This window comes from Paralichthys olivaceus, chromosome 2, assembly GCF_024713975.1.
Source record: "Paralichthys olivaceus isolate ysfri-2021 chromosome 2, ASM2471397v2, whole genome shotgun sequence".
In the NCBI taxonomy this organism is placed as follows: domain Eukaryota; kingdom Metazoa; phylum Chordata; class Actinopteri; order Pleuronectiformes; family Paralichthyidae; genus Paralichthys; species Paralichthys olivaceus.
In genome coordinates, this window is record NC_091094.1 from 15566717 (window position 1) to 15590739 (window position 24023).

The 24023-nt window shown below is 39.5% G+C and overlaps 2 protein-coding genes across 2 annotated transcripts; one reads left to right on the forward strand and one right to left on the reverse strand.

Annotated features, from left to right (window-relative positions):
* Nucleotides 1-1158: 1158 nt before the first annotated feature.
* cdk2 (cyclin dependent kinase 2) lies at nucleotides 1159-5388 on the reverse strand. The gene is made up of 7 exons (XM_020087041.2): nucleotides 4817-5388; nucleotides 3549-3626; nucleotides 3328-3448; nucleotides 3054-3224; nucleotides 2433-2534; nucleotides 2143-2346; nucleotides 1159-1972 (listed from the first exon to the last, which is right to left on the reverse strand). Exons 1-7 carry the CDS (start codon nucleotides 4930-4932, stop codon nucleotides 1868-1870), a joined length of 897 nt encoding a protein of 298 aa, XP_019942600.1. The 5' UTR covers nucleotides 4933-5388; the 3' UTR covers nucleotides 1159-1867.
* Nucleotides 5389-9436: 4048 nt separating this feature from the next.
* pmela (premelanosome protein a) lies at nucleotides 9437-17434 on the forward strand. Its single transcript, XM_020086298.2, has 12 exons — nucleotides 9437-9625; nucleotides 11231-11326; nucleotides 11409-11555; nucleotides 11877-12011; nucleotides 12988-13149; nucleotides 13230-13514; nucleotides 13632-14456; nucleotides 14554-14727; nucleotides 14839-14941; nucleotides 15596-15801; nucleotides 15892-15982; nucleotides 16872-17434. Exons 1-12 carry the CDS (start codon nucleotides 9565-9567, stop codon nucleotides 17014-17016), a joined length of 2430 nt encoding a protein of 809 aa, XP_019941857.2. The 5' UTR covers nucleotides 9437-9564; the 3' UTR covers nucleotides 17017-17434.
* The last annotated feature ends 6589 nt before the right edge of the window (nucleotides 17435-24023 follow it).

A 24023-nucleotide genomic window follows, 5' to 3' on the forward strand; every position in this document is an offset into this window, starting at 1 on the left:
TATTTTTATATTTAACACAACTGGTTGACTCCAGTGAGTTCTTGAATGGAAAGGTTTGCTGAGTTTTGTGCTGCTTTCTTTAACCTTGTTGATATAACCTCAAGGGTCTTGTTTTTTGCACGTGTGTATGTGTACAAAATAACATAATACAATGTGGATGGATTTTCACTAAACTAGGAATCTCACTTGGAAGGGTATCTCCAGATGATTCTTTTTTGGAGCTGATTATTTATTATTCATCATCTGGTTCAAATTACATCATGATAACATGACATAATTTGTATTACATTATGAAATGCTACTATTACAACTTTGCCTGTCTGGGGTAAATACAGTGTATTTACACACACAGGGTATTTATCACCCCTCCAATGTTTTTCATTCCAGTTCTCTTCCCTATTTAAACACTCAGAAATAATCATATGCAGACACAGATTTCATAATTCAACTAACTACTCTGCCTCTCCCTCATGAACCTCTTGTGGCTCATCCTTTTCAAACCTGCCACCACCACACGTTCCCTGTCTGTGTGAGTGGACAGACCGGGGTGGGGGGGGATCATCAGTCTTACTATAACCAAAGGAAACAGTCCATAATCAAACATCAAAATAAAACCATGTGGAAAACACTGTTGCCCAGTCCATGTGACAACAACTGCACTATCATGATGTTAGATTTAACGTTAACTCAACATGAAGGATGAAACTTGGCACAGACCCAGAGCAGTACTCTCATCCATACCTCCTAAATATTTACTTGTCGCACTGTCAATGCACATGCCATCATGTTTTCCTCATATAAATTTGACTTGGACACATTAAACTCAGACACAAACAGTTCATTGTCAGTATTTCAACTACACCATCTCTAAAAACTAACCAGGTTAACATAAGCATTAATCACAAGTTTCTTAATGTGTGATGAAATGTTGACGTGGGCCAATGTAATGTGCCAAGACTAATGAGGTGAGTAATATGATTTAATCGGGCGAGACAGTATTTGACTCTGGTATTTGAGTCTGACTAATTATTTGGCCAAATTGTTTCACTTGACTCCAGAATTGAAGAAAACACAATTAGAAGAATAAAATGACCAACAGACTCTGCAGATCTTTCAAATGAACCATCTGCAGTGAAAACTTGAAACCAACATCACCAGTAACAGTTATTTGAACAAGTTTATTTTTTTTTCAAACTGTAAATAAAAACAGTTCATTAGGTTTTGATAAAATCTAGAGTAAGAAAAATGCAACAGCATATTAAATTCTGTAAAAATCTGAATTACACCAGGAAACATTTGAACATCACAATTGTACGGTATGTACAAAGCTGAGAACTTCAGGAGCATTTCTTTTTGTTTAACAACCAAAGGTGCAGTTTTAAAAGTCACTTCAAGATACTCGGGACCCAATTTCTGAATCAAACTGTGAGAAACATCAAACTAGAAGAACACAGTTAGAATCTTTTGTCCAACTGTTATACATCAGCTGACGAGGTCTGCTGTGGGACAACTTGTGCCGACTCCATCATCACCTGTTATTTGCACTATCCCACAAATGTATGAATTAACATTTACTTCTAGAATGTCTGCCAGACCATCCCAATCCTAAATAACATTTACATCAAAAATGTCCTCTGCACATGATGTTCAAACTTATGATATAACTATAACAACATCATGGCTGAACAGAACAGAACAACATTCAGGACATCCATGCTATGGAAAGCTTTTCGGTTTTTATCAAATAATCATTAAAGGATCAAACACATCCTGTAGTGTCCACTGTTCCAGGCACGGCCCTGAAAGAAGGCTGAGGTACAACGCTTGCACAAGTTTGGCAGAGAAATATCCTGATATTTAGCTGGACTCAGAGTCTCAGATGAGGAACTGGCATGGTGACGTCACGGAAGAATCGATGTACAAGGGCGTTTTTTGCAGATAACCTTTTGTTTGGATCGTAATTTAGCATCTCCTGCAAAGAGAAAAACAACAAGGACACGCAAGGTCAAATTAGTGACCACACAAAGATACAGGATCAACCTCTTTGATAATTGCTGATTGATTGTACTCTGTACAATGCCTTGAGATAATGTATGTTATGATTTGGTGCTTTAGAAATAAAAATGAATTTCGTGTTCTTACTCCCAGCAGTTCTCTTCCGTCCTCATCAAGAAGAGGAACCACTTTGGATAAATCCTGTTTGGCCCACTTTGGGAAAGATGGTTTGTAGTCGGGCATCGATGTGACTCCAGGCCAGACCGTCTCATCAGGTGTGCCCAAAGTGCGGAAGATTCTGAATAACTGATCAATCTCAGAGTCGCCGGGGAACAAGGCCCTCCTGGTGATCTGTTTAAGAGTGGGGAGAGCATTGAGCATCGTGCGTTTGCTTAATTTATTAAATATACAGAGAAGGATGAAACTGAACACATTACCATTTCAGCAAAGATGCAGCCTAGACTCCAGATGTCAACAGCTGTAGAGTAGTATTTGCATCCCAGGAGAATTTCTGGTGCTCTGTACCAAAGCGTTACCACCTGCAAAAATATCAAGTGTCAAGTTAGAATAAATCTAAATATCCACAAAAAAGATTTGCAGCAAGAGAAACACTTTCAGAACCGAAATGATATTTTCCTGGCTTCAGCAGAGCCTTCAGTTCACAGAAACAGAAAACTCTTCTTATGTTTTTAAATTGGAAGAAATCTGAAAGATTTCTGATGATGCGTTTTTGCTTTACTCTGAAACATTTTCAATTACACAAAAATTTAAATTGTAAAATGTTGTTTCTAACTCTGATATTTCATTTCAAAATATGACAATATGACTATGCCATTGTTGTCGTTTAAAGATCATTTATTCTTACATTTACTTTATAAGAAAACAGACTTTGGAACAAGTTAACGTGTACAAATTATATCTGAGATCACAGCTTTGTCTTATTCAAGAGAAATATTTATAGAGTGATTCTGCCTTTGTCGATGTATGTTAAGGTTCATTCTCTATTTTGCTTAAGAAGCTTGTTTGTGTGGATAAAGAACAGTAGCTTTACAACTTACCTCATGTGTGTATGTACGAACAGGTACTCCGAAGGCTCTTGCAAGGCCAAAGTCAGCGAGCTTGATCTCCCCCAGAGCATTGATGAGGAGGTTCTGTGGCTTCAGGTCTCGATGCAGGACCCTGTGAGAGTGGCAGAAGGCCAGGCCTTGCAGCAGCTGGAAGAGATAACTCTAACAAACGCAAGAAATACAAACCCAGGTGACTTCATTTTCTTCTTGCTTTCTTTAACACAAATCAAAATTGGTCTGTTTTGCAGAAATAGCTGATGTTTACCTTCACCAGGGGAAGTGGGATGCCATTGACAGAGGAAGAGTCCATGAACTTCTTTAAATCCTGATTAAGGAACTCAAAGACAAGGTAGAGTTTGTTCTCTGTGTGGATGACGTCTCGCAGTCTGAAATGCATTAACGTACAGGCTTAACTTCCACCGGACACTAACAGACATTAATTCAACAATTTTGCAAGAAGCTGAAGTTGTAACATTAAGCACTTACTTGACAATATTTGGGTGACTGAGCTCTTTAAGAAGTGAAATCTCTCGGATGGCAGTGCTTGGTACACCCTCTGTTTCCCTGAACGAAACACGGGACATGAAAAGGTTAAATTATTACGCTTGATTGCTAATCCCAGGTTCTATTTTATCATTTATTCCCACTTGGTTAGTGATTTCATAGTTTGCTATTCTTACTATAATTTGTTATTTCTTTTTATCAATATTTTCTGAATCATACGAGTCAGGGCAGACAGTAAATATATTCATACAAAACGTATATACATCCTGTAAATACATCAGTGCACCATCACTGGCAGTGAGCTAACAAATCAGGAAAGGCATGATAAGCACATCAATGACTTCACTTGCTGTGGTGATACAAAGGTTAGAAAGACTGGATACAGTGACTCACTGATGCCACCTGCTGAAGCATGGGATGTCTTTACTTCTTCACAGAGAAGACATTAACAATAAAAAAGGACCAACATACAGATTGTTTTTTTTAAAACACTGCACTAAGACCCTGTGACCTCTTATGATAAAACAATGGCTATTTCCAGGGCTGGGCGATATGTCCAAATATAATTATCACAATAAATGTCACATTATTAATATTTTACAAATTGAATTATGTGTTAAACTCCACACTGTGTTTGTACAATGCATAAGTATTGAATTAACCTTTTGTATTGAACCTTTGCCATAAGTTTTTTTTTTATACTTGATCAATCATTTAACCCATTAAAAGACAAAAATGATTTTGATCATTTGAGGAATTATTAGAAAAGTGAAAATACTTCTAATCTCTTATGGATGGGGACCAAAACACTACGTTTGTAATGTATTGGTTGTTTTCTGTTATGTGGATCATATTATGATGTCATAACTTTTTTAATGAATGTTGAAGAATGTGTATAATACTTATAAGAGTATAATTTGAAGCTGCTGGTTAAAAACCCACTGATCTTGTGATGTTTTTCATTTGAACCCCTCAGGTGTGTTGGGTGCTTGGATGCTCTGTAAGTGTAGGTTTGACATTGACAATGATTTCAAAGATGTTTGACTGTGACAGAACGTGATGTTTCCTGTATTTGATTCAAAACCAAAAACAATTGATATATATATATTTATATCAAACAATGATACAACCCCCTGGATCCGTTATCACTGTCTCCTGAATGCTTCCCGTGAACACTGCACTTGAACTGGACTTGAGGAGAAGGAGCTGTTAGCTGGCAGATGTGTGGAAGTTAGCAAACGTTCACTTACGTGTCGAGTCTGATTTTCTTCAGAGCCACAGTTTCCCCGGTGACTTTGTTCTTGGCTTTGTAAACCACTCCATACGTCCCCTCTCCGATCTTCTCCACCTTCTGAAACGTCTCCATGTCCGGGTCACTTTGTTCCGCCGGTTAGCAACACTGCTCTTTGTGCGGGAGCTAACAGCCGCTCGGTGGCTAATGGGGAGACGACCGTTTACGAGCAGTGTGGACGGACATGCAACGAGCCGCTCCTACGGGGCTGCTGAGCGGGCTCCGGACTCACCGACAGCCCGGGGACGGAGCTCCGGGTGAGGGTAAACCTGCTCGGGTCAGACTGTATGAAGGTTCATTAGTTCGCCTGGTTATTGAAGCATATGTCAGGGTGGGGATTAGCACGGCGGCTGCCCCTCCATGGAAAACACTGAACCACTGTAACGTTTCCCGCGTTAGCCCGGGGGGCGTTTGTTTTCCCGCTCAATACACACCGTCTACCGAAGGCGGGCGGGATCTCTGAGCATGTCACTCCAGCATCTCCCAGCGTCCTCTGGGAGAGGAGTGCTGTGATCGAGTGACAACAGGGAGTGAGAGTGTTTTAAAAATGCACCGCCCGCTGTGCTTCAACCCCTGTGTTCATGGCGATGGCTGCAAGTGGGGAGGCGATCAATGTCGGGATGAGCAACGTACACAAAACGAGCAGCCCCCAGAAGTCATATGGTCAGACGACGATGACGTGTTACGTACTCAACGTCGGTTGTGTCTTTTGTTACTGACATGACAAGAAGACAAAGAATACACACACTCTACACACACTCTACACACACTCTACACACACTCTACACACAGTGATCTTCCTCCAGGCTTGGAAACAAAGATGGGAAAGTGTTTTTATTTTAATTAAATAACTTCAGATAATTAAGACTGGATCCACAAGGTTTTCACAAAAAAGCAGCACCAACATACTGTGTAATGTTGTAATGACAATAAGTTTGTCAATCAATCTGAAGGGATCTACTATAAAATGCAAACTTATGAATCTCATGTTTACGCTGTATTTATTATTTCTATTCCATTTATATTTAAGAAAAATAGTGATTATAATCATGTTATATTGCAACTATTACTCCACCTGTTCCCTGTTTTTCCCTGTTATGGGACTAAAAAGGATTATTTTGTCTTATCTTATCTTATCTTGTCTTTGCTTATCTTGTGATCACTCTTTCGGCTGAAAAACAATAAATAGCTGATGGAAATGTCTTTAGCAATATTATGTAGAAAGAAATAACAATGAACTAACACAAGAATTAAGCAACACTGTATAAAATAAAGACAAAAAATATCAACGTCTCGTAGTTTTAAAAACCAAAATTCAAATGTGAAATCACTGCAGGAAAGGGGCCCTCCATCAGTTCACTACTGGAGAGGATGAATGGCTCCCTCTAGTGAAAGAAAATGTAACAGTTGCTGTGTAGAAGTGAGGTTTCTAATATTTTTCTGTCACGTCTCCAGTGTGGAAACTAAAAATGTTGTCATGTTGACACATTCCAAAACAAGCCATATTCATAGATTTAAAAAGAAAACACCTGCCTGTAAGAAGTTAAAACAATAACCTTAACCTCCAGACCCCACAACACCACCACTGCCCTGAAGTGCCTTTGTGTGCCTCCAGAGGAACATCCAGATTATCCAGTTACAGGACCCAGAGAAACAAATGAGCTGCTGAGGCCCAATAAAGCTCCTGTTTCCCCATTTTGTGCAACATGTAACAAAGGTGCCCAGCAGGACTCCAGCCGGTGGCATAGTAGTTATATGACGCCGCCTACGCCTCGATCATGTAAATCAACAGGTCACAGGGGGGCTTAGGTGAATAGGGTTGTTGTGGGTCAGCATTTAGGAATGGCTACATCTAGTCTCCAGACATGGAAGCATTCATACCAATACTGCACATGACCACTGCCCAGAGGCCTGTCTCCACCCAGCATTTCTAAGTAAGGTCTCTGTCTACCTCGAAGAAATTTCTTCTTGTTGAGAAATAAGAACAAGATCAAATGCTACTGGAGCTAGATGACAGCGCGGTTTCTTATTGGTTTTCTATTTTTCTGTGAAAGGGATGCCTGTCAATATTCTTTCTGGCTACAAATACATGTCTAACAGAGTATGCTACTCACAGATTTAGAATAATCTGTGTGACCTTTGCTAATCTGGACACAGCCAGCCTCTGTCAGATTTACACCAGAAATGTGTCCTGATGAAAGTAGTGAAAGATTTCTGTTGCCCCAGTTCTGAGTGTTGCATTTGTGTTCATGAGGAGATCAAATGAAGGAATTAGGATCACTGGCAAAAATTAGTGAAGTTTGTTTAAACCTTGTGAATCCATTGAGCAGCTGTATTCATGAACTGATTTGACTGTCTGGTCTGATCTTTAGCTGGAGTTTTACAAACCAGATGGTCTTATCGATCGAACTTTTGATCAATTATAAAACACAATCGTCAATTTGTGTCAGTTAGTGTTGGAAAAGCGAAAGCGTGTGTGAGCATGTATGACTGTCGGGGAGGTCGGGGGGGGGCTTTGTGGTGTTACATAATTTTGAAAGCGCTTCAAATTAACTGGGGCTGATCATTGCTTTGCCTTTTTATTCATTTATTGTGGCTATTCCATCGTGGTTAAATATTCTAGTTTAATAACTGCAAATAGCCTTAAAAATGAAAATCTGTCTGACATACAGCTCTTCAAATTTCAAGAAATTCACTTAACAGCTCAAACATTGCCATTAATCTGTTATACAGTGGAGCCTAGTGAAGAGAGAAGGTAACGGCTGACTGTTTGTGGTATGTTCAGTCAGGTGCTCTGTGGGATGGATTTCCTCCTGAACTGTGCTGTTAGCACATGAGGGGTCACATGTGGTGCAGTCTGAACAGTCTCTCAGGCATGAGGCAACATCAATTGAGAATCCACCAATCACTGTGGTAACAGAGCTCATGTGTGTGAAGATCTGAATAGAGTAAAATATAAATACTTAATTATCTCCTTTAGAACTGTATGCACATTTTCAAGTTGTTCTTTTAATTCAGCTTTAAATATGTTGTATTTATACACCACTCAAAGTGAAGTACAAGTGACATTCACACACTCATTCAGTGCTTCTACAGGCACTTCAGCATGTAGATTTGGGGAGCCGGGTTATAGTATTGACATGAATTTCTATTCTTAAACACAGAATAAACCTGTAAACACGACTCTGCTTTATTACACAGTAACTGATCAGTGGATTTCCTACTTGTTTTACATAGGAAACCTAAATATTGCTTTTGTATTTTCCAGTTTTATTGCATATGATTACATGATCAATCTCAGAATGACATTAATAATTAATTATTTATGCATCAATGAGATCTTGTTTCAGGTTTTATTGATGTTATTTGTTCATGTTACTTGAAGATGCTGCACATGTTCAATGCTTCTAGATCAGATGAGACTCATCCTTGCTGAAAGAACCGTCTAAATAAGAGGAAAAAACACAGTTAACCTTGATGCAAAGTGTTTTTGTCCAATACTGGAGTATTTTCTGAGCAAAAACTTAAAATCTTCATCGCCTCTTCCTCTTGTCTTCATCAGATCTGAAGCTGTGGGATGTGTCTCATGAACTGAGGGTGTGCCTGTGTTGCTGCGAGCTCCGATTCTCGGAGCTGCAGCAGCCTGAAGGTGGACAGCAGGATGCGGAGGAATGGCTGAACGAATAAAAGGATGCCATTGATTTGCCGTCTGCACTTTCATCTCGTGACGCCCATGCTCACATAGCTGTGAGGTCAGACGTCAAACACAGGCATGACTCGAAGTACGCACACAGTTCTCTCCACCCTCCATCCTAAAGCAGACATCACATACAGAATCTGAATTTACACTGTGTAGAAAGCATTAGTGATTTTCCAGTAATCCATCCCATACTTGAGGGATGTTTGGAGGATATGAACCTCAACAATAAGGCCATGTTTTTATTTCTGATGCTCTGTCGGTCTGCAGGATTATGCAAAATGACTGTATGGACTTTGTAAATACTTGGTGGAAGAGTTGGGTATGGGCCAAAAAAGAACCCATTCAATTTTGATGGAGATCTGGACAAAGGGGTGTGTCCCGGACTTTCTTGTCACTTTCTCTAAGAGACTGATTTCTATGAGTGTGTGCAATTTGGTGCACTTTGTATTTAAGAGGACTGTTGGCAGATGCAGGCGCTCTACTGAGTGCCACTCAGGTGTTATTTCGTGTTCACTTGAGTTAGTTACATGCTCTTTATCCTTTTTTTTCCTGAACTGTAACTTTGCTCGAGCACCTTGTTGGAGATCTTGTAGCCTATTCACTGTGTAAAATCCAGTATCAGAATTAGAAAACTGTGGGAATTTGGTTTAAAAGCAAAAACACACAGCACACACAACATAAATTAGTTCTTATAGGAATAAAAAAATTTAAACAAATTTAAAAGATAATAACATTCGGGTCAAAAGCTATGAATTAAACCGACTGTTTTGGTCACTCACAATAACAGTTTAACAGCTCTTACATCTGCTCTTAAGGGGGTGGTGCCAGTTCACAGACTCACAATGATGTCAGAGGTGAGAAGGAATTTTATGTTAATTCAGGTCCGTGGCCCTCTTAAAGAGAGTGAGGAGATATTTCCCAAAGTCTCTCTGGGAGTAGTGTTGGGGTTCAGGACTGCCAGGTGAAGATCAGGGCTCAGAGACAGGAGACGGACCAACAGAGACAGGATGACGACCGTGGCTCTGCTGCTGCTGCTTATTTTTGCTTTTACATCCACCAGTGCCATACGTGAGTACATCTGAAGTTACTGACAATCTGTTTCTGTCTTACTTTTGTGCATTTCATAACTTTTCGCTTCATTTTTATTCTTGACTACGTGAATCTTATTCTCACTTTTATCTGCAATCAAAAAGGTAAAACAACGTTTCAATTATATTTTTTTCAATAAGAAACCAGTTTTATTTTCTTGGATGGATTTTTGATTTGATGTCTTTTTCAAAACTGAAATTTCTAAAACAAGACAAAAATATTTACATAAAAATTAAGTTTTCTCTTTTGTTTGAGAAATTCAAAGTTTAAGAGTCTAAATAATTTGTTAAGGTTGAGCAATTTGGATGTGTTGGATGTTGGACCTTTGTATCAACATCTGACAGAGTGATTGTAATCACTGTGTCCAATGTAAGCTGCAACATTTACGTTTCCCATTAAGCATGACGTTACTGTATAACTGTATTTCTTTGTTGGATAATAAATAGAGCAGCAAATGGATTGATCCGTCATTCCACCCTCATTCCACCCTAACACTCTGCACTCTGTTTAACAGAGACAAGATCTACAAACTTTTTCAGGCCAATTTTATGCAATTACTTTATTTCTCATGGCAATTTTTCAAGGAATGTCCTTTAAATCAGAACACCCAAAACTAAAATCATTCACACGCACATATGCATGAACGCACGCACGCACACACACACACACACACACACCTCAGACTGTGGAGAAAGAGAGAGAGAGAGAGAGAGAGAGAGAGAGAAGAAAAGCCAGTGAGTCTAGGATCTCTCATTCCTCTCTCTAGGATTACTGATGCTGCTGCTCAGCTGATGGTCACATGAAGGGGATTGAGGGAGTTTGCAGGTCGTGTGACTCCCACCGCCAAGAACCCTGACACTCCTGAAGCCCCCTCAGCACCGAAAACACGTTTACATGAGCATCATTACTGTTGCTTTATTTTCATACAGAATTTAGGCTTATTTCTCCAGCTACTGGAATAATTAATCTGTTAATGAAACAGTGGTGATGACCTTTAAATACACACTCATAACTTATGATCATGTGTAATCATTCCACTTTATCCAATTTAGTTTACATTTGTATTGTTTGATTTTTTTTTTGTTACCTGCTTGTTTGTATTGGGTGTATTGTATTTATTGTTGTACAGTTCGTTTGGATGGTATATATAACGCACATTAATTATCTATATAGTTGTAATTGTATAAGATAATTCATTTTATTTCAGGTTGCCTTGTAAGACCTGACTGTAGGAACAACAGATTAAAATGAGTTTGTACAACTAACTCTGGCTCAGTTACATTGGGCTATTGTGTCTGTTGATTCATGAGCACTGTCCCAATCAAATGAATAAATAAATAAAGTCAACAAACTGTGAGACTGCTGAAATATGAGATGAATGCTAGACAGTGTGTTTAATCCTGCACAAGCATAAATATACATGTATAAGCGACTATACTGACAAATACAATCAACTGTATATTTGAAAGATTTTAAAGATAAATTTTTTTTGCCTCACTTGGAATCACTCGGTGATAGTGTTGGTTTTTGATGAGCTGCACGGTGTAGCTTCTTGTCCTGAAGAGTTTGTTATATTCCTCACAGAGCGAAGAAGTCAGTTCACACGTTACCGCTCATGGAACTCACGGATGTATCCTGTCTGGAAGGATGGAGACCCGAGATTCAGAAACTGTTGGTTTGGTGAGCTCTCTCTCGCTCTCTCTTTATTTTTATGCTGCCAGTCGATCTAAATATAATAAATTGTGTGTATTTTGTTTTCCAGGTGGTGAAGTAACCTTTGACCTTAAAAGTGATGGACCCACTCTGACTGGTGCAAGAACAACCTTCAGTATTAATCTAAATTTCCCGCCAAATCAGACGACTCTCTCAGACGGTCAGGTGGTGTGGGCGCGTAACTGCACCATCAACGGTAAGTTAACACACAAGCTTTGGCGTTACACAACCTTTTGTAATGTCATTGATTTTTTCCCGCTGTCCTCATTAATGATCAAAACCACAAGCAGATTAATACACAAAATATAAATTAAATGGTAATATTTGACCTTTTGCAGCAGTAAGGATACAGTGTTACTCTTGAATTTGGAACTCCTCACAATTAATTTCAATCAATAATAGTAATAATATGTTCTTCTTTTATTTCACCTGTGGTGCCTCGTCTTAATATATAGGAGTTGTTTTCCCCTGTCTTTTATTATACTGATGTGTGATCTATGACGGTCATGTTTCTCAGGACAACAGTATCAGGAGGGTCAGGCTGTGTATCCAGATAAGGACACTCAGCAGACGGGTCTTTTTCCAGACGGCACACCATTCACCAGGAGCCAGAACAAGAAACCACACTATGTGTTCGTTTGGAAGACATGGGGTAAAGATCTAGAAAATAAATGAGCCTATTTCAGGCTTAATAAATTGTTTGTTACATAGGCTATAATGTCATATGTTGTATGTAGTAATGTTTTAGCCCCACTTGATTTTAATAGAGGTAAGGGGTATGTTATTACTGAGTAAATTACTGAGTGATGAGAAAACCAATCCTTATCTCCATAGAGACACAATGAAACACATCATAGAAGGTTGTAAAACTATCAATGGGATCTTGTGCTTTACCCAGTGAAGCAAAAATGTGCCTTTGGACACATGACGAAGCTGATCTGTGATCGTCTCTAACATTTGACTGTATATTTGGTTGATGCGTCATCATCGCCCTTAATATCTGGAGACACACTGTAACAGGAAATACACACTGAATATAAAGTGTGCTGTTAACTCAGGAACTTCAAATGTGAATAATTGTCTCAATTAAATTTATTGTTCTGTAAAAAAGTTTTGTAGCACTGTGGCCTCAGTTGACCACATTTATTCCAGATGAATAACCAGGCAAAGAAAGAAATTGCCTGGGCCATGTTCATTGTTTGCAGTTGGTCCATAGCACGTTTAATAATTGTAATTTTCACAATATTTTTTATGGGTTGTAAATGACTATTTGTCTATCTATGAAGCCCTGTGTGAGGTTTTATATGAGGGGTCCACATCCCACAGGGCCCAAAGTGGGTTAATTCAGTAAAGTGAGTAAAAAGTAAAAACACAAATCAAAGTATTCCTATGACAGTAGCAGAGATCACAACCAAGCAAGACAAAGAAAGCCTGAATTCAAAATTGGTGATGAAGACTCGTTTTAACCAGTAGTCTTAACTCTGCTGCTACTGTACTTATACACAAATTAAACATGAAACAGCTTCATCATATCTATTGTATAGTGAGTCTCCAGAATGTGTAATTTAACTGAGTAGTGCATTGATTACCAGTTTCCTGTAAATGATCCCATTGTTGCTGTGTTCAAGGGAGATACTGGCAGGTGGCAGATGGACCGTCCTCCTCCCTCACCATCGGTACAGACAACGTCCCCCTGGGCTCTTACAACATGGAGGTTGTCATCTATCACTGCCGCGGCAAAAACAAGTTCATCCCTCTCGGCTATGCCTCCTCAGTCTTCTCTGTCACAGGTAACCCATTCAACAATCTTCAACCCAAACCTTTAACAATCCCCATCACAACATTTCAACATCTTTTGATCTGTCATCAGATCAGATTCCCTTCAGCATATCACTTGCCCAAATCAATGACATAAACCAGGACGACCAGAACTTCATCCAAAACCGAGCCATTGCTTTCAGTATCAAGCTCCATGATCCCAGCCAGTATCTTGGCAACGCCGACATCAGCTTCAGCTGGGACTTTGGTGACAGCAGTGGGACGCTGATCTCCAGAGAGCAAACTGTCACACACACATACCTTGCTGTCGGGAACTTCAAGCCGCAGGTGGTGCTGATGGCAAGTATCCCTGGTGGCTGTGGAAACCCCACTGCTGGTAAGATTTTGAATTCATCATTTGTTTTGTAAATGCGATCCTATGTGATGTCTGAATTCTGTTACGCTCCGTTGTTTTTAACTCCTCTCTCTGTGGCTCCTGTTGATGCCTCTGCAGCTCCAGCAGTAATTGTGATAGACCCCACCCCAGCAGCACCAGCTGAGGCAGGAGATGCAATTGCACTGGATGTCTCTGCTTCTGATGCCACCCCACTTGCTGCTTCTGTCCAGCCAGCCGACACAGCTGCAGATACAGTTGATGGAGAAGCAGTTGTTGATGCAGATGCAGAGGTAGTAGAGGTTGCCTCGGTAGCACCTGCAGGAGTTGATGCAGCTGTTGTTACAGAAGAAGAAGATGCTGCAGAAGTAGATGTTGCTGCAGAGGAAACAGATGCTACAGCAGGGGAGGCAGCCACTGCTGCCCCTGTTGCACCTGCAGCTGAAGAGCCAGAAGATGCAGAGACAGCTGCAGTCGATACAGCTGCTGCCGATACAGCTGCTGCCGATACAATTGCTGCCGATACAATTGCCGCAGATACTGCCACTGCCGATACAGCCGCTGCCGATGCAGTGGCTGTAGATGCCGATGCAGCTGTTGCTGATGAAGCTGCTGCAGATACAGATGCTGCAACAGCTGTCACTGAAGAAAATGTGCCTGTGATTGATGCTGCTGTTGCAGAGGGAGACGAAACTGCAGTAGAGGTCACTGCTGGAGTCACTGTTGCTCCTGTGGCAGAAGAAACTGTCGAGCAAGAAGCTGAAGTTGTGGCTGCTGATGCTGCAGCAGAGGTTGAAACAGCTGACCCTGCTGATAACGTTGTCGCTCCTGTTGCCACTGAGGCCACAGCTGTAGAAGAAGCAGCACCAGCAGATGCTGCAGCTGATACTGAGGCTGAAGTACAGGAAACTGAGAATGAAGTTGTAGCTACTGTAGCTGCTGCAGGTGAATGTCTATTTTAAACTAAACTAAGTATACACGAAATAAAATGGCCTCTCTTGTTCCAGTGATATAATGATACATTTTCTCTATTTCTCCCCAGAGATACCAGCTGTTGAGGAAGAGGCGGCTCCAGGTGAAGGTGAAGTTCAAACTGAAGTGGAAGCAGATCCAGCTCAAGTTGTTCTTGTTGTGGCTAAGAGACAAGCACCAGAGCTGGCAGCTGATTGTATGGTCTACCGTTATGGCTCCCTTGCCACTTCAGTGGATGTCGTCCGTAAGTAATTATGTTTTTGGTTGTAATTGTAGATTATTCCTTATCTGATAGTATAATGCTTAAATGAGAACAGTATGGTTTAACAGTGTTAAAATCTCTCTCATCTTTCAGAGGGTATTGAAAGTGTAGAGATCGTACAGGTGTCCAATGTTGTGTCAATGGTGACAGAGTTGGATCAAAATGCTGTGGACCTCACTATCTCCTGTCAGGGAAGGTGGGTATATTCATTGAGGTCACTGAGTCAATTTGCAAGTTGGTAAAGTTGTGTTTGTTAATTTAGCTCCATACTCAAACCAAATTTAGTGGAAAAATGAACACTTTATATATACGATATATATCAGTGTATAAGAATGGTCTAAAATGACAGATACCACCTTTGAGAGAAATGTATTTAACATGCACTTTGACTTTTTAGTTTGGTCCATGTCCCATCAACTAACATGGAGGAGCAGGGTTTGTGTCCTATACTGCAGGCAGCCCCCAGGGGTCATTGAGATGCTTTGGCTTCAGGACAGGAGCTGTCATGTCATGTCCTCCATCTTTTTAAACAGTCTATAATTCAAACAGTGATGAAAGTAGACAGATTATATTAAAAGTTGAACTCAATTAATTTGACAAATGTTAGAATCTCCAATAATCAAAACAGCAAATCTAAATAATAAAAGCACACGGAGGGACAGAATGTTCACTTATAGTCATTTTGTGAAAAGATTTTGTCTTATCTTGATAAGTAACTTCTAAGTAATACAGCACTTATCTCCTGGTTATCTTACATGGGAGCTGTGTCATATAATTTATCATTGTGTATCATGTTGAAGCTAAGATTAATATGTGCACTTATTAATGGTCTCCTCTATTCTTCTTTCAGTCTCCCAAGTGAGGTGTGCACAGTCATTTCAGATGCTGACTGTATCACACCAGTGGAAACCATCTGTAATGCAGCCACACCTTCTCCGGACTGTCAGATGATCCTTCGTCAGTTCTTCAATGACTCTGGAGTGTTTTGCATCAATGTCTCCTTGACCAATGATGTCAGTCTTGCTGTGGCGAGTGCCAGAGTCAGTGTAACAGTAGGTTAGTAAAAGAAAAATGAATTATCAGCCAATATAATGACTTTATTTACCTGTTACTCCTTCTCATTCTTTCAATGTGCTTTAATTACAGCCTCTGGTGGTTCCCCAGCTGGAACAGCCGCCACTGTCCTGGGTGTTATGGTTCTCGCCTGTGTCGTCTGTTGTATTGGTTTGATGTACAGGTGAGTCAGTAATTTATGAACCCAATTTAATCTCGGGATAAAGTTGTTTTTGATTGCAAAAATAACACATTAAACATAAATTGCGTGCAAGGTATTGCAATCTTTTACCCTGGTGTCGTATAAAACAAGTTCACTGTCATTCTCTGAATCAGTACTTTCTCTTTCTAATTGTCATTCAACCTTGACGTGGGTGTGCTAGACCTTTCTCACATTTTTCCCACTTGTAGCAGGAAGAACACACTGACAATAATGTAGGTGTGTCAGTCAGCCACTGTGTACAGTCCAGGAATTTATTGAACACCCAAACTGACAGCTTCCTGATCGACAAGTCTGCACAACAAAGCTTTCTGATAACATCAGGATGAAAACATGCTCACATGGCCCCTGTTCAGACTGGTATTAACATTTGTCTGTGGTGATCCGCTCACAAGTGGTCAGCTCTAAGTGCGGCACTTGGTTCACACTTGGTATTAGTCTTTCCACTTGGTGACTGCTTGTGATCAGATCTCACTTCCCAGCTCTATATGCAAATAAACATGTATGTCATTTCTGTTCACAAGACCAATTTATGTTTTTTAGCCAGTCTGACTATAGAGATAAGTCTGTCGTCAATGTATTGTTGTGTGTGTCGCTGTGAGAAGGACAGAGAAGAGAGAGAGCCAAGAAGTGCTGAGTGAATCAATGTTCTGTGTGAAGCTCTGCTATGACATATCAGATTTATTAATTTGAAGAAAAAGAAAGAAGAATGAGACCCAGGACGTGAGGACAGATGTGAACACATTTCACCCAAAAACCCAAATGTTGACACACATTTTTGGCCTGTTAAGTGCCATATGTACTCACTTTGAACTTTGTCATTAGTAATTTTTTATTCCATGTATTGAAACAGACGGTTCAAGCAGTACCAGCCCCTCAGAGAAGACCATAGTGGAGGCAGCTCGACAGTCACATCTGTGCCTTTGTTGTTGTGGAACTTGTTGAGCCGACAGTCGCCAGGAGAAAGTCGTCCGCTGCTTCAGGGGAGGATTGTGTGAATATCACCAGCAGCTCATGCACTCAACATCTACAACCCGTGCTAACATATCGGCTTTATACACATAATACTCTTCTGTAGTATTTTGTAACTCCCACTCAATGTAATGAACCAAAACCAGTTGGAGTGAACCAGACGTGTACAACACATTTGCTGGAATAGGAAGGAGTCACACGTGTAATAAAAAGTTGTAATAAAAAATGTTGAAACATTTTAGAGGAAAGTTATATTTATTTTGACACTAATAGTTTTAGGAAGCGATAAGTCTTATTTGAGGCCTACTTATACTAAACCAATTGGAGAATCAGCATTAACACATTTCAGTTCTATTTCTTTACAATGAAATTTAAATCACGTGCACGGCAGAATAATTATCATGTTTGCTACCCTACAATGAATAAAGTGGAACTTTATCACTATCATTTGTTTGCTTTGTACGTATAGTGTGCATTCATTTTTAGTAATCAGACAGAATAACTGGTCAGCCATAATGCAGGTGATTGCTCTTCTTAATAAATGTGCTAGTGTTATATTTATATATAAATAAATAGTTGAATACAGAAACAGTGATGCTAAGCTAAAGAACCTGAACTGATGCTATTGATGTAACAATCTGCACGGCAGATGGAAAATGCACTGCAAATACTGTGTTTCCAGGGGACACTAAAAAGTGATGAACACAGATGTGATGCTTTACCCGGCCAATTCAAGTAATCTGACCAAATACACTTGATAAATTGAGAAACAGGCTAACATCATGTTAAATGGCAATTAACATGCTAACTTTTTTTTTTGATAAACATGGATTTGTCATTTCTGTGGAATTGTTGATCTGAAAAAGATATAGCATGTAATAGGTATTTTACATGACATTAGCCCAATTTCCCAATTAATTTAGTGTAATTCATCAGGGTAATAATAAGCAGCAGTGGGTTAACAGCATTAATGTAAGTGCTAAAAACGGATCGACTGGACTGGACTGGAGTTTTTTGAGGACGTTTCACATCTCATCCAAGAGGCATCTTCAGTGCTAACTGAGTGCTGTCATAGCTTGTCATAGCAGGAAGAACACAGTGGCAATAATCTGGGTGTGTCAGTCAGCCACTGTGTACAGTCCAGGAATTTATTGAACACCCAAACTGACAGCTTCCTGATCGACAAGTCTGCACAACAAAGCTTTCTGATAACATCAGGATGAAAACATGCTCACATGGCCCCTGTTCAGACTGGTATTAACATTTGTCTGTGGTGATCCGCTCACAAGTGGTCAGCTCTAAGTGCGGCACTTTGTTCACACTTGGTATTAGTCTTTCCACTTGGTGACTACTTGTGATCAGATCTCACTTCCCAGCTCTATATGCAAATAAACATGTATGTCATTTCTGTTCACAAGACCAATTTATGTTTTTTAGCCAGTCTGACTATAGAGATAAGTCTGTCTCTTGCTTTGCCCTGTATAGTGTGCATTCATTTTTAGTCAGACAGAATAACTGGCAAAGTACTTCACAACAACTAGTAACCACCTGAATTAATCATAAACTACTGTATTAAGTATTTACAAAAGATCTATTAATCAACTCGCTAACCATTGGTGCATGTGTAACTCATTACATGTATAAATACATGTACAAATGTAAAGGTAAATAATTTGTTAACCATGTACTTACATCTTCTAGGATCTTATTAACTATTTACAACTCCTAAATAACTGGTTTGATATGTATGTAATATTTAATTTAGAAAAGGTCAATAAATAATATACAAAGAATGAAAATAAAATTATTAAATGCATTTTAGATGAGCTTATTATTATCAAGAATAAAACATTAACTATGAATTACTTACTTATGTCTACTGATGTAGGAACAATGTTTTATAAATGATGAATTCACTCGTTAATGAAACTTAACTAATGCTTCATAGTGTTTAGTTATTATAAAGTGCTACCAAGAGGTCAATATATTAAAAATTTACAATTTGCCACAGGTTAGTTTTAGATGTCAACAAAACACTAACACATCACATTCATAAATTATATAAAATACATAATAAACAATACAGTGTTTTAAAACAGATTAATTTGCTTTGTTTGGTCTACAGCTAATAGTAGCAGAGATGTGTTCAAGAAGTGGTGTGGTTATAGGTTCACTGCAGCTGAGTGCTGAAAAATATTACCATCCTGCTTCACTCTCTGTTCAATTAAAAAGATTTACTATGATGTTGCTGACTACATTTGTGCACTGAGCAGACAAAGAGCTGCTGGTTACATGTACATCATATGACACACTGCAGTGCAGGAGAAAAAGGCTGACGTCACTGCAGCAAAATCCTTAATGGAAGAAGCCATGGTCTGGCCGACACAGCAAAAACATGTGGACTAATGGGGAACTAAAAGAGATCAGGTCTTTCCTTGATAACACGGTCAGCATGAGTGGGAGTTTAGAGTGAAATCTTTTTTTTAGAACTGATTTAAAATTTGGACCACTGTAGATTAATTAAAGATTAATTTAGTTCTCTCTATGAGATAAGAAATCAACTGTGATTTTCTCAGCAAAACTCTCTTTCACAAGTTAATTTGTATCAGCGTGGGTTTTTTTCTTCATAATGTGCTTTCTGTGGGGTGAAGTCATCATCGTCATAACAGTTTGACTTGCTCTCCCTGATGTCACCCCCCAATCTGACACTAGTCAAAAAATCGGGGGGAACAAACCAGAGTCGTTGCAGCAAAGTGTGAAATCAGTTAGCAAATGTTTTGTTAAACAAAATTAACTTTAATAATGCTGTGCAAGAACACTAACTAATCTGAAGGATGTACATGTCCTTATTGATCAAGGGCCTGTTGCCTTTCACTCCCCAAAAAGTAAGAATCCAGCCAGTATCCTTATGTGGACTTTGGTTATTTCTCAAGTAGTGAAAAAAGTATCATGCAACTAGTTCATATACCAGTGTGAAATATCAATGTGTGGCTGATTGGCAACACCTCAAACGTTAACACGAACATGAGAAAAGCTCTGAGCACTCTACTTCTGCCTTGATCTTCATCATGCACTCAGACTGAGTGAGACTGTAAACGCTTGAGTAGTGCTGAAGGGAGACAGGTGGTACTGATGAGAGGTGCTGAGGCTGAAACATTTCATTTCTGAGGCAAACATGGCTGTCTTTCAATTGGATCTCCAGATGAGTATGGACTGAAGGGCAACACTTTGCATCTGAATGTCAGGAGTTGATTCAACAGATGGGCGACAAAGTGATAACTACTATAACTACAGAGATACAACAGGCAAATAATTTTTCTGTGATTGCACAATGCAAGTTTCTTTGACCTTGTTCAGTCTTTATGTGATAGACAGGAATTATCATCATGAAAAAGAAAAGCTGCGGCTGCTTTGCCTTCCCTTTGACATCAAATGCTTTTAGGCTTAAAGCCAAGTTGTAATGACTACTTTCAATGGTTACTATTCATTTCCTAATGAAGTACAGTGCTCTCCATAATAAATTAGAACTTTTCCATTTGTTATGTTTGATTTATTAAAGGTTCAGTGTGTACAATTTAAGTGAAAGGGATCTATTGGCAGAAATGTAATATAAAATAATCCTAGTAATGTTTTCACTAGTGTGTTTCATCTAAATTGTACAAATTGTTGTTTTCTGTACTCTGGAATGGATCTTTATATTTAAATATTTTATATTTATTTATATTTACATCAGGAGCGGGTCCACTCTACAGAGGCCGCCATGTTCATGTCATCCAAACTGGACAAGGTTTTAATTACAACTGAAGGCTGCCACAGGTTCTCTGTCATGTTTGGAAGCAGAGGGTGAGGTGAGGGGTGTTCAGCTGCAACATGAAACTTAACCACTAGATGTCACTTGATTCTACACACTGAACCTTTAAACAAAGAAAAACGAATCCTGGCTCAGGGCCCATAAAACATTTGTACCCAGGGGTCTGTAACTTGATGATCTGGCCCTGAGCTCTCTTTACTTAAGTATTCCATGTGAATATCCTTCTACACTGCAGTGATCAATTGCAGTCATTAGCAAACACAGCCATTAATCATTCTCGACTGCTAACACGTTTCTTGGTCACATGTACCAAGTGCTGTTCAGTCATCTCCGTTCACTCCAGATGTGTTTTGCAGCCAAGGCAGAAGCCAACAGCTCTGCTGGGAGACCATCATTTTTCACAGATGATCTCTATCTCGGCCCTGACAGCTCCTCCGGATCTTACCAACCCTGCAGCTTTTTATAGGTCACAGCAATAGCAGTGCAGCATCATTGGCTGAAATGTTTTAATTCCAGCTAAAGGCTGACTGGTTTTTAAATGGTCAGGTTACTGGGCCTTTTAGTGACGACACGCTGCTGCCCATGATCAGCATATACAGAATATTATCATGCTGTTGCTTCCTGTCAAACATATCTCTACCTTAAACTGTATTTTAAATGGATTGAATTTATATAGCACTTTCCTAGTCTTATCATCCTCTCACTTTACAGTACTGGTCACAGTCACACACATTCATATGATGCAAAATGCTTTTTCACACCATTCACACACTGCACGGCTGTCAGGGGCAGTTTTTCGGGAACTGTCTTGCCTATAAGGACATTTCGGCTTTCAGACCGGAGGAGCCTGGGATCAAACCCCCAACCTTCTGGTTCCTGAACCACAGCCGCCCCAACCTCAGTGCCTCTCTCTGGTTGCATCAGAAAATATAATGCAGTGGATAGTTTAGTGTGCCATAGTGGCAGAAATATACTGCTGTACTGAATGTACTAAATTACACTTTTAAAATAGACCATTTCTTTAACATACATGCATACTCTTTTGTAATGTCATGTTTGCAGTTTTAATTCTGACCACACACAAAACTTAAACTAAAAGGTTCAAGAATTTAATCAATTGTCCCATTTAAATTAAATTATATCCACAAGTTTATACCGTTTTCCCATATAACAGAGACAACCCACATACTACTAGCAAAGGGAACTGATACTGTAGCCTGACACTGTCGAAGCAGCATGATTGAATTTATGGCCCCAACGGGAATTCTTGGAGAACCAGAAGGATCAATTGCTAATTGTAACATCTGGCTGAGGGTTAGTATTACTGATATAGTCCAGACAAGAATCATTGAGTTGAATATTTTTTGCTTATGCATCTGTGTGACTGACATAAATATTGTTAATAGAGTGGAGGTATGCAAATGTCATCTTGAAACAGGTCTAAAACTGTGACAGAGGCCTTATGGGCAGGTTGGAGCAGGATGTGGAAAAATAATAGAGAGTGAAATGTGCTTTGTGCAGAGAGGGTGAGACAGGGCGTGAGACAGAGGAGGAGGGAGGGGGAGGAGAGAGTTACCATGAAGCAGGTTGATTAGATTACAGAGAAAAGACTCACATTTATTACACAGAGAGCCAGATCTGTCCATGCAGACCTCGAACAGAAAAGTGTGGAAGTGAGCGTTTATGAATGTCCGACAGAAAAAAGATTATTCTGTTTATACTACAATGTGTAACTGCCATTAAGAAAAAAAACAAAACAAGATTAAATTTCATAAGGAAAAAGTGTTCAGTGCCGGTTAGAATAGAAACTGCTAATTGATTTGTAAAAGTGAGGTCGTATTTGAAAGACAAAACTGTGACACAATATGTTACATCTGGTTGTGTGTTGCTTTACCTCTAATAAAGAATATATGTACAATATTAAAGGCAACAAGCTTCACTGGAAACACAAAGGGAAAGAGAGTACCACACCCATTCAACACGGAGCATGCTCAGTATTACGTCAACTTTCTACTGGATTGGTAGCCTGTCTCCAGACCTGAATTAAAATGACTACAGATATTACACACACACACACACACACACACAGGCTTCTCTAACAATGCTAGCGAGGATCTTGTGAGGAACATGCACTGCAGAAAATAACTTGCATTGTATGTACTTGTAAAAATCTTTCAACAATATACATAAAAAGTTGAACCAAAAATATAAGCATGGAATAGTGTGATTGTCATGTCGTCTTGCATAATAACTGAAGCCATTTTCAGACATGAATTCCGGAAAGTGTCCGCACAATCTGGATATTTTCCGGATTTGCCTCATACAAAGACCGCAGCAGGATATTGTCTGGATCAGATGTGTTCAAAAAAATCTCTTAGGCTCTGAGGAAATCACATATTTTTATTTACAGCATATCGACCACGGCGTTGGCCCTTATCACCAAAAGCTCTGCAAACTCATTGTCTTTCCAAGTTGACATCTTCTGCATCTTCTACTCATTCTCTGGACTGTTTACTTGGGGGATGGGAGAAATACTTCCTTTCTGGAATATTTCAAGCGAATATCAAAAGTTCATTGTATGTCTGAAACCAGCTTTACTGTTTCTCTCAGTGGTTTATTCATACTTTCAAGAGCAAACTCTGGAATATCAAAACTTGTTCTTTGCTGATCAGCCTTACAATTAGACTTCATACTCACATCACACCTTTTAATGCAAGGTTCTCTGTAAGATCCTGAATTGTTACCACCTTATTCCATCACTCCACATCTTATTCCCCAGTACATACATACACATACCAATACTTATTTATTGGTATGTGTACTGTGCAAGTTTAGTGTTAGTACAAAAAGTTACATTTCAGGCTGTACTCTAAAGCATTACCTTTGAGAGTACTAACTGAAGTATTTAATTTTGAGACACAGCAATGCCTGTGTCATCAGCTCTTGGTCAGTCTGGTCGATCTACCTGCCTTTCTAACTCACCTGCTGGCTCCTCCACGATCCCTCTGTAAGACCCTCCTATTCCACCAAAAGTAACCTCACCGCCTCAGACGTTCTGTGCTTGAGTCCTGCCTGACTGCACTGTTACAGCAACCTTGACAGCAACGGCTAATTAAATGATTGCTTTCAAAGTCACATTAAACTCAAACCAATAAAAATGTTGATAATGGCTTCCTGGAGATTGCGCTCTGTAAGTCATTGAGTTCATGCACCCGCTATAAC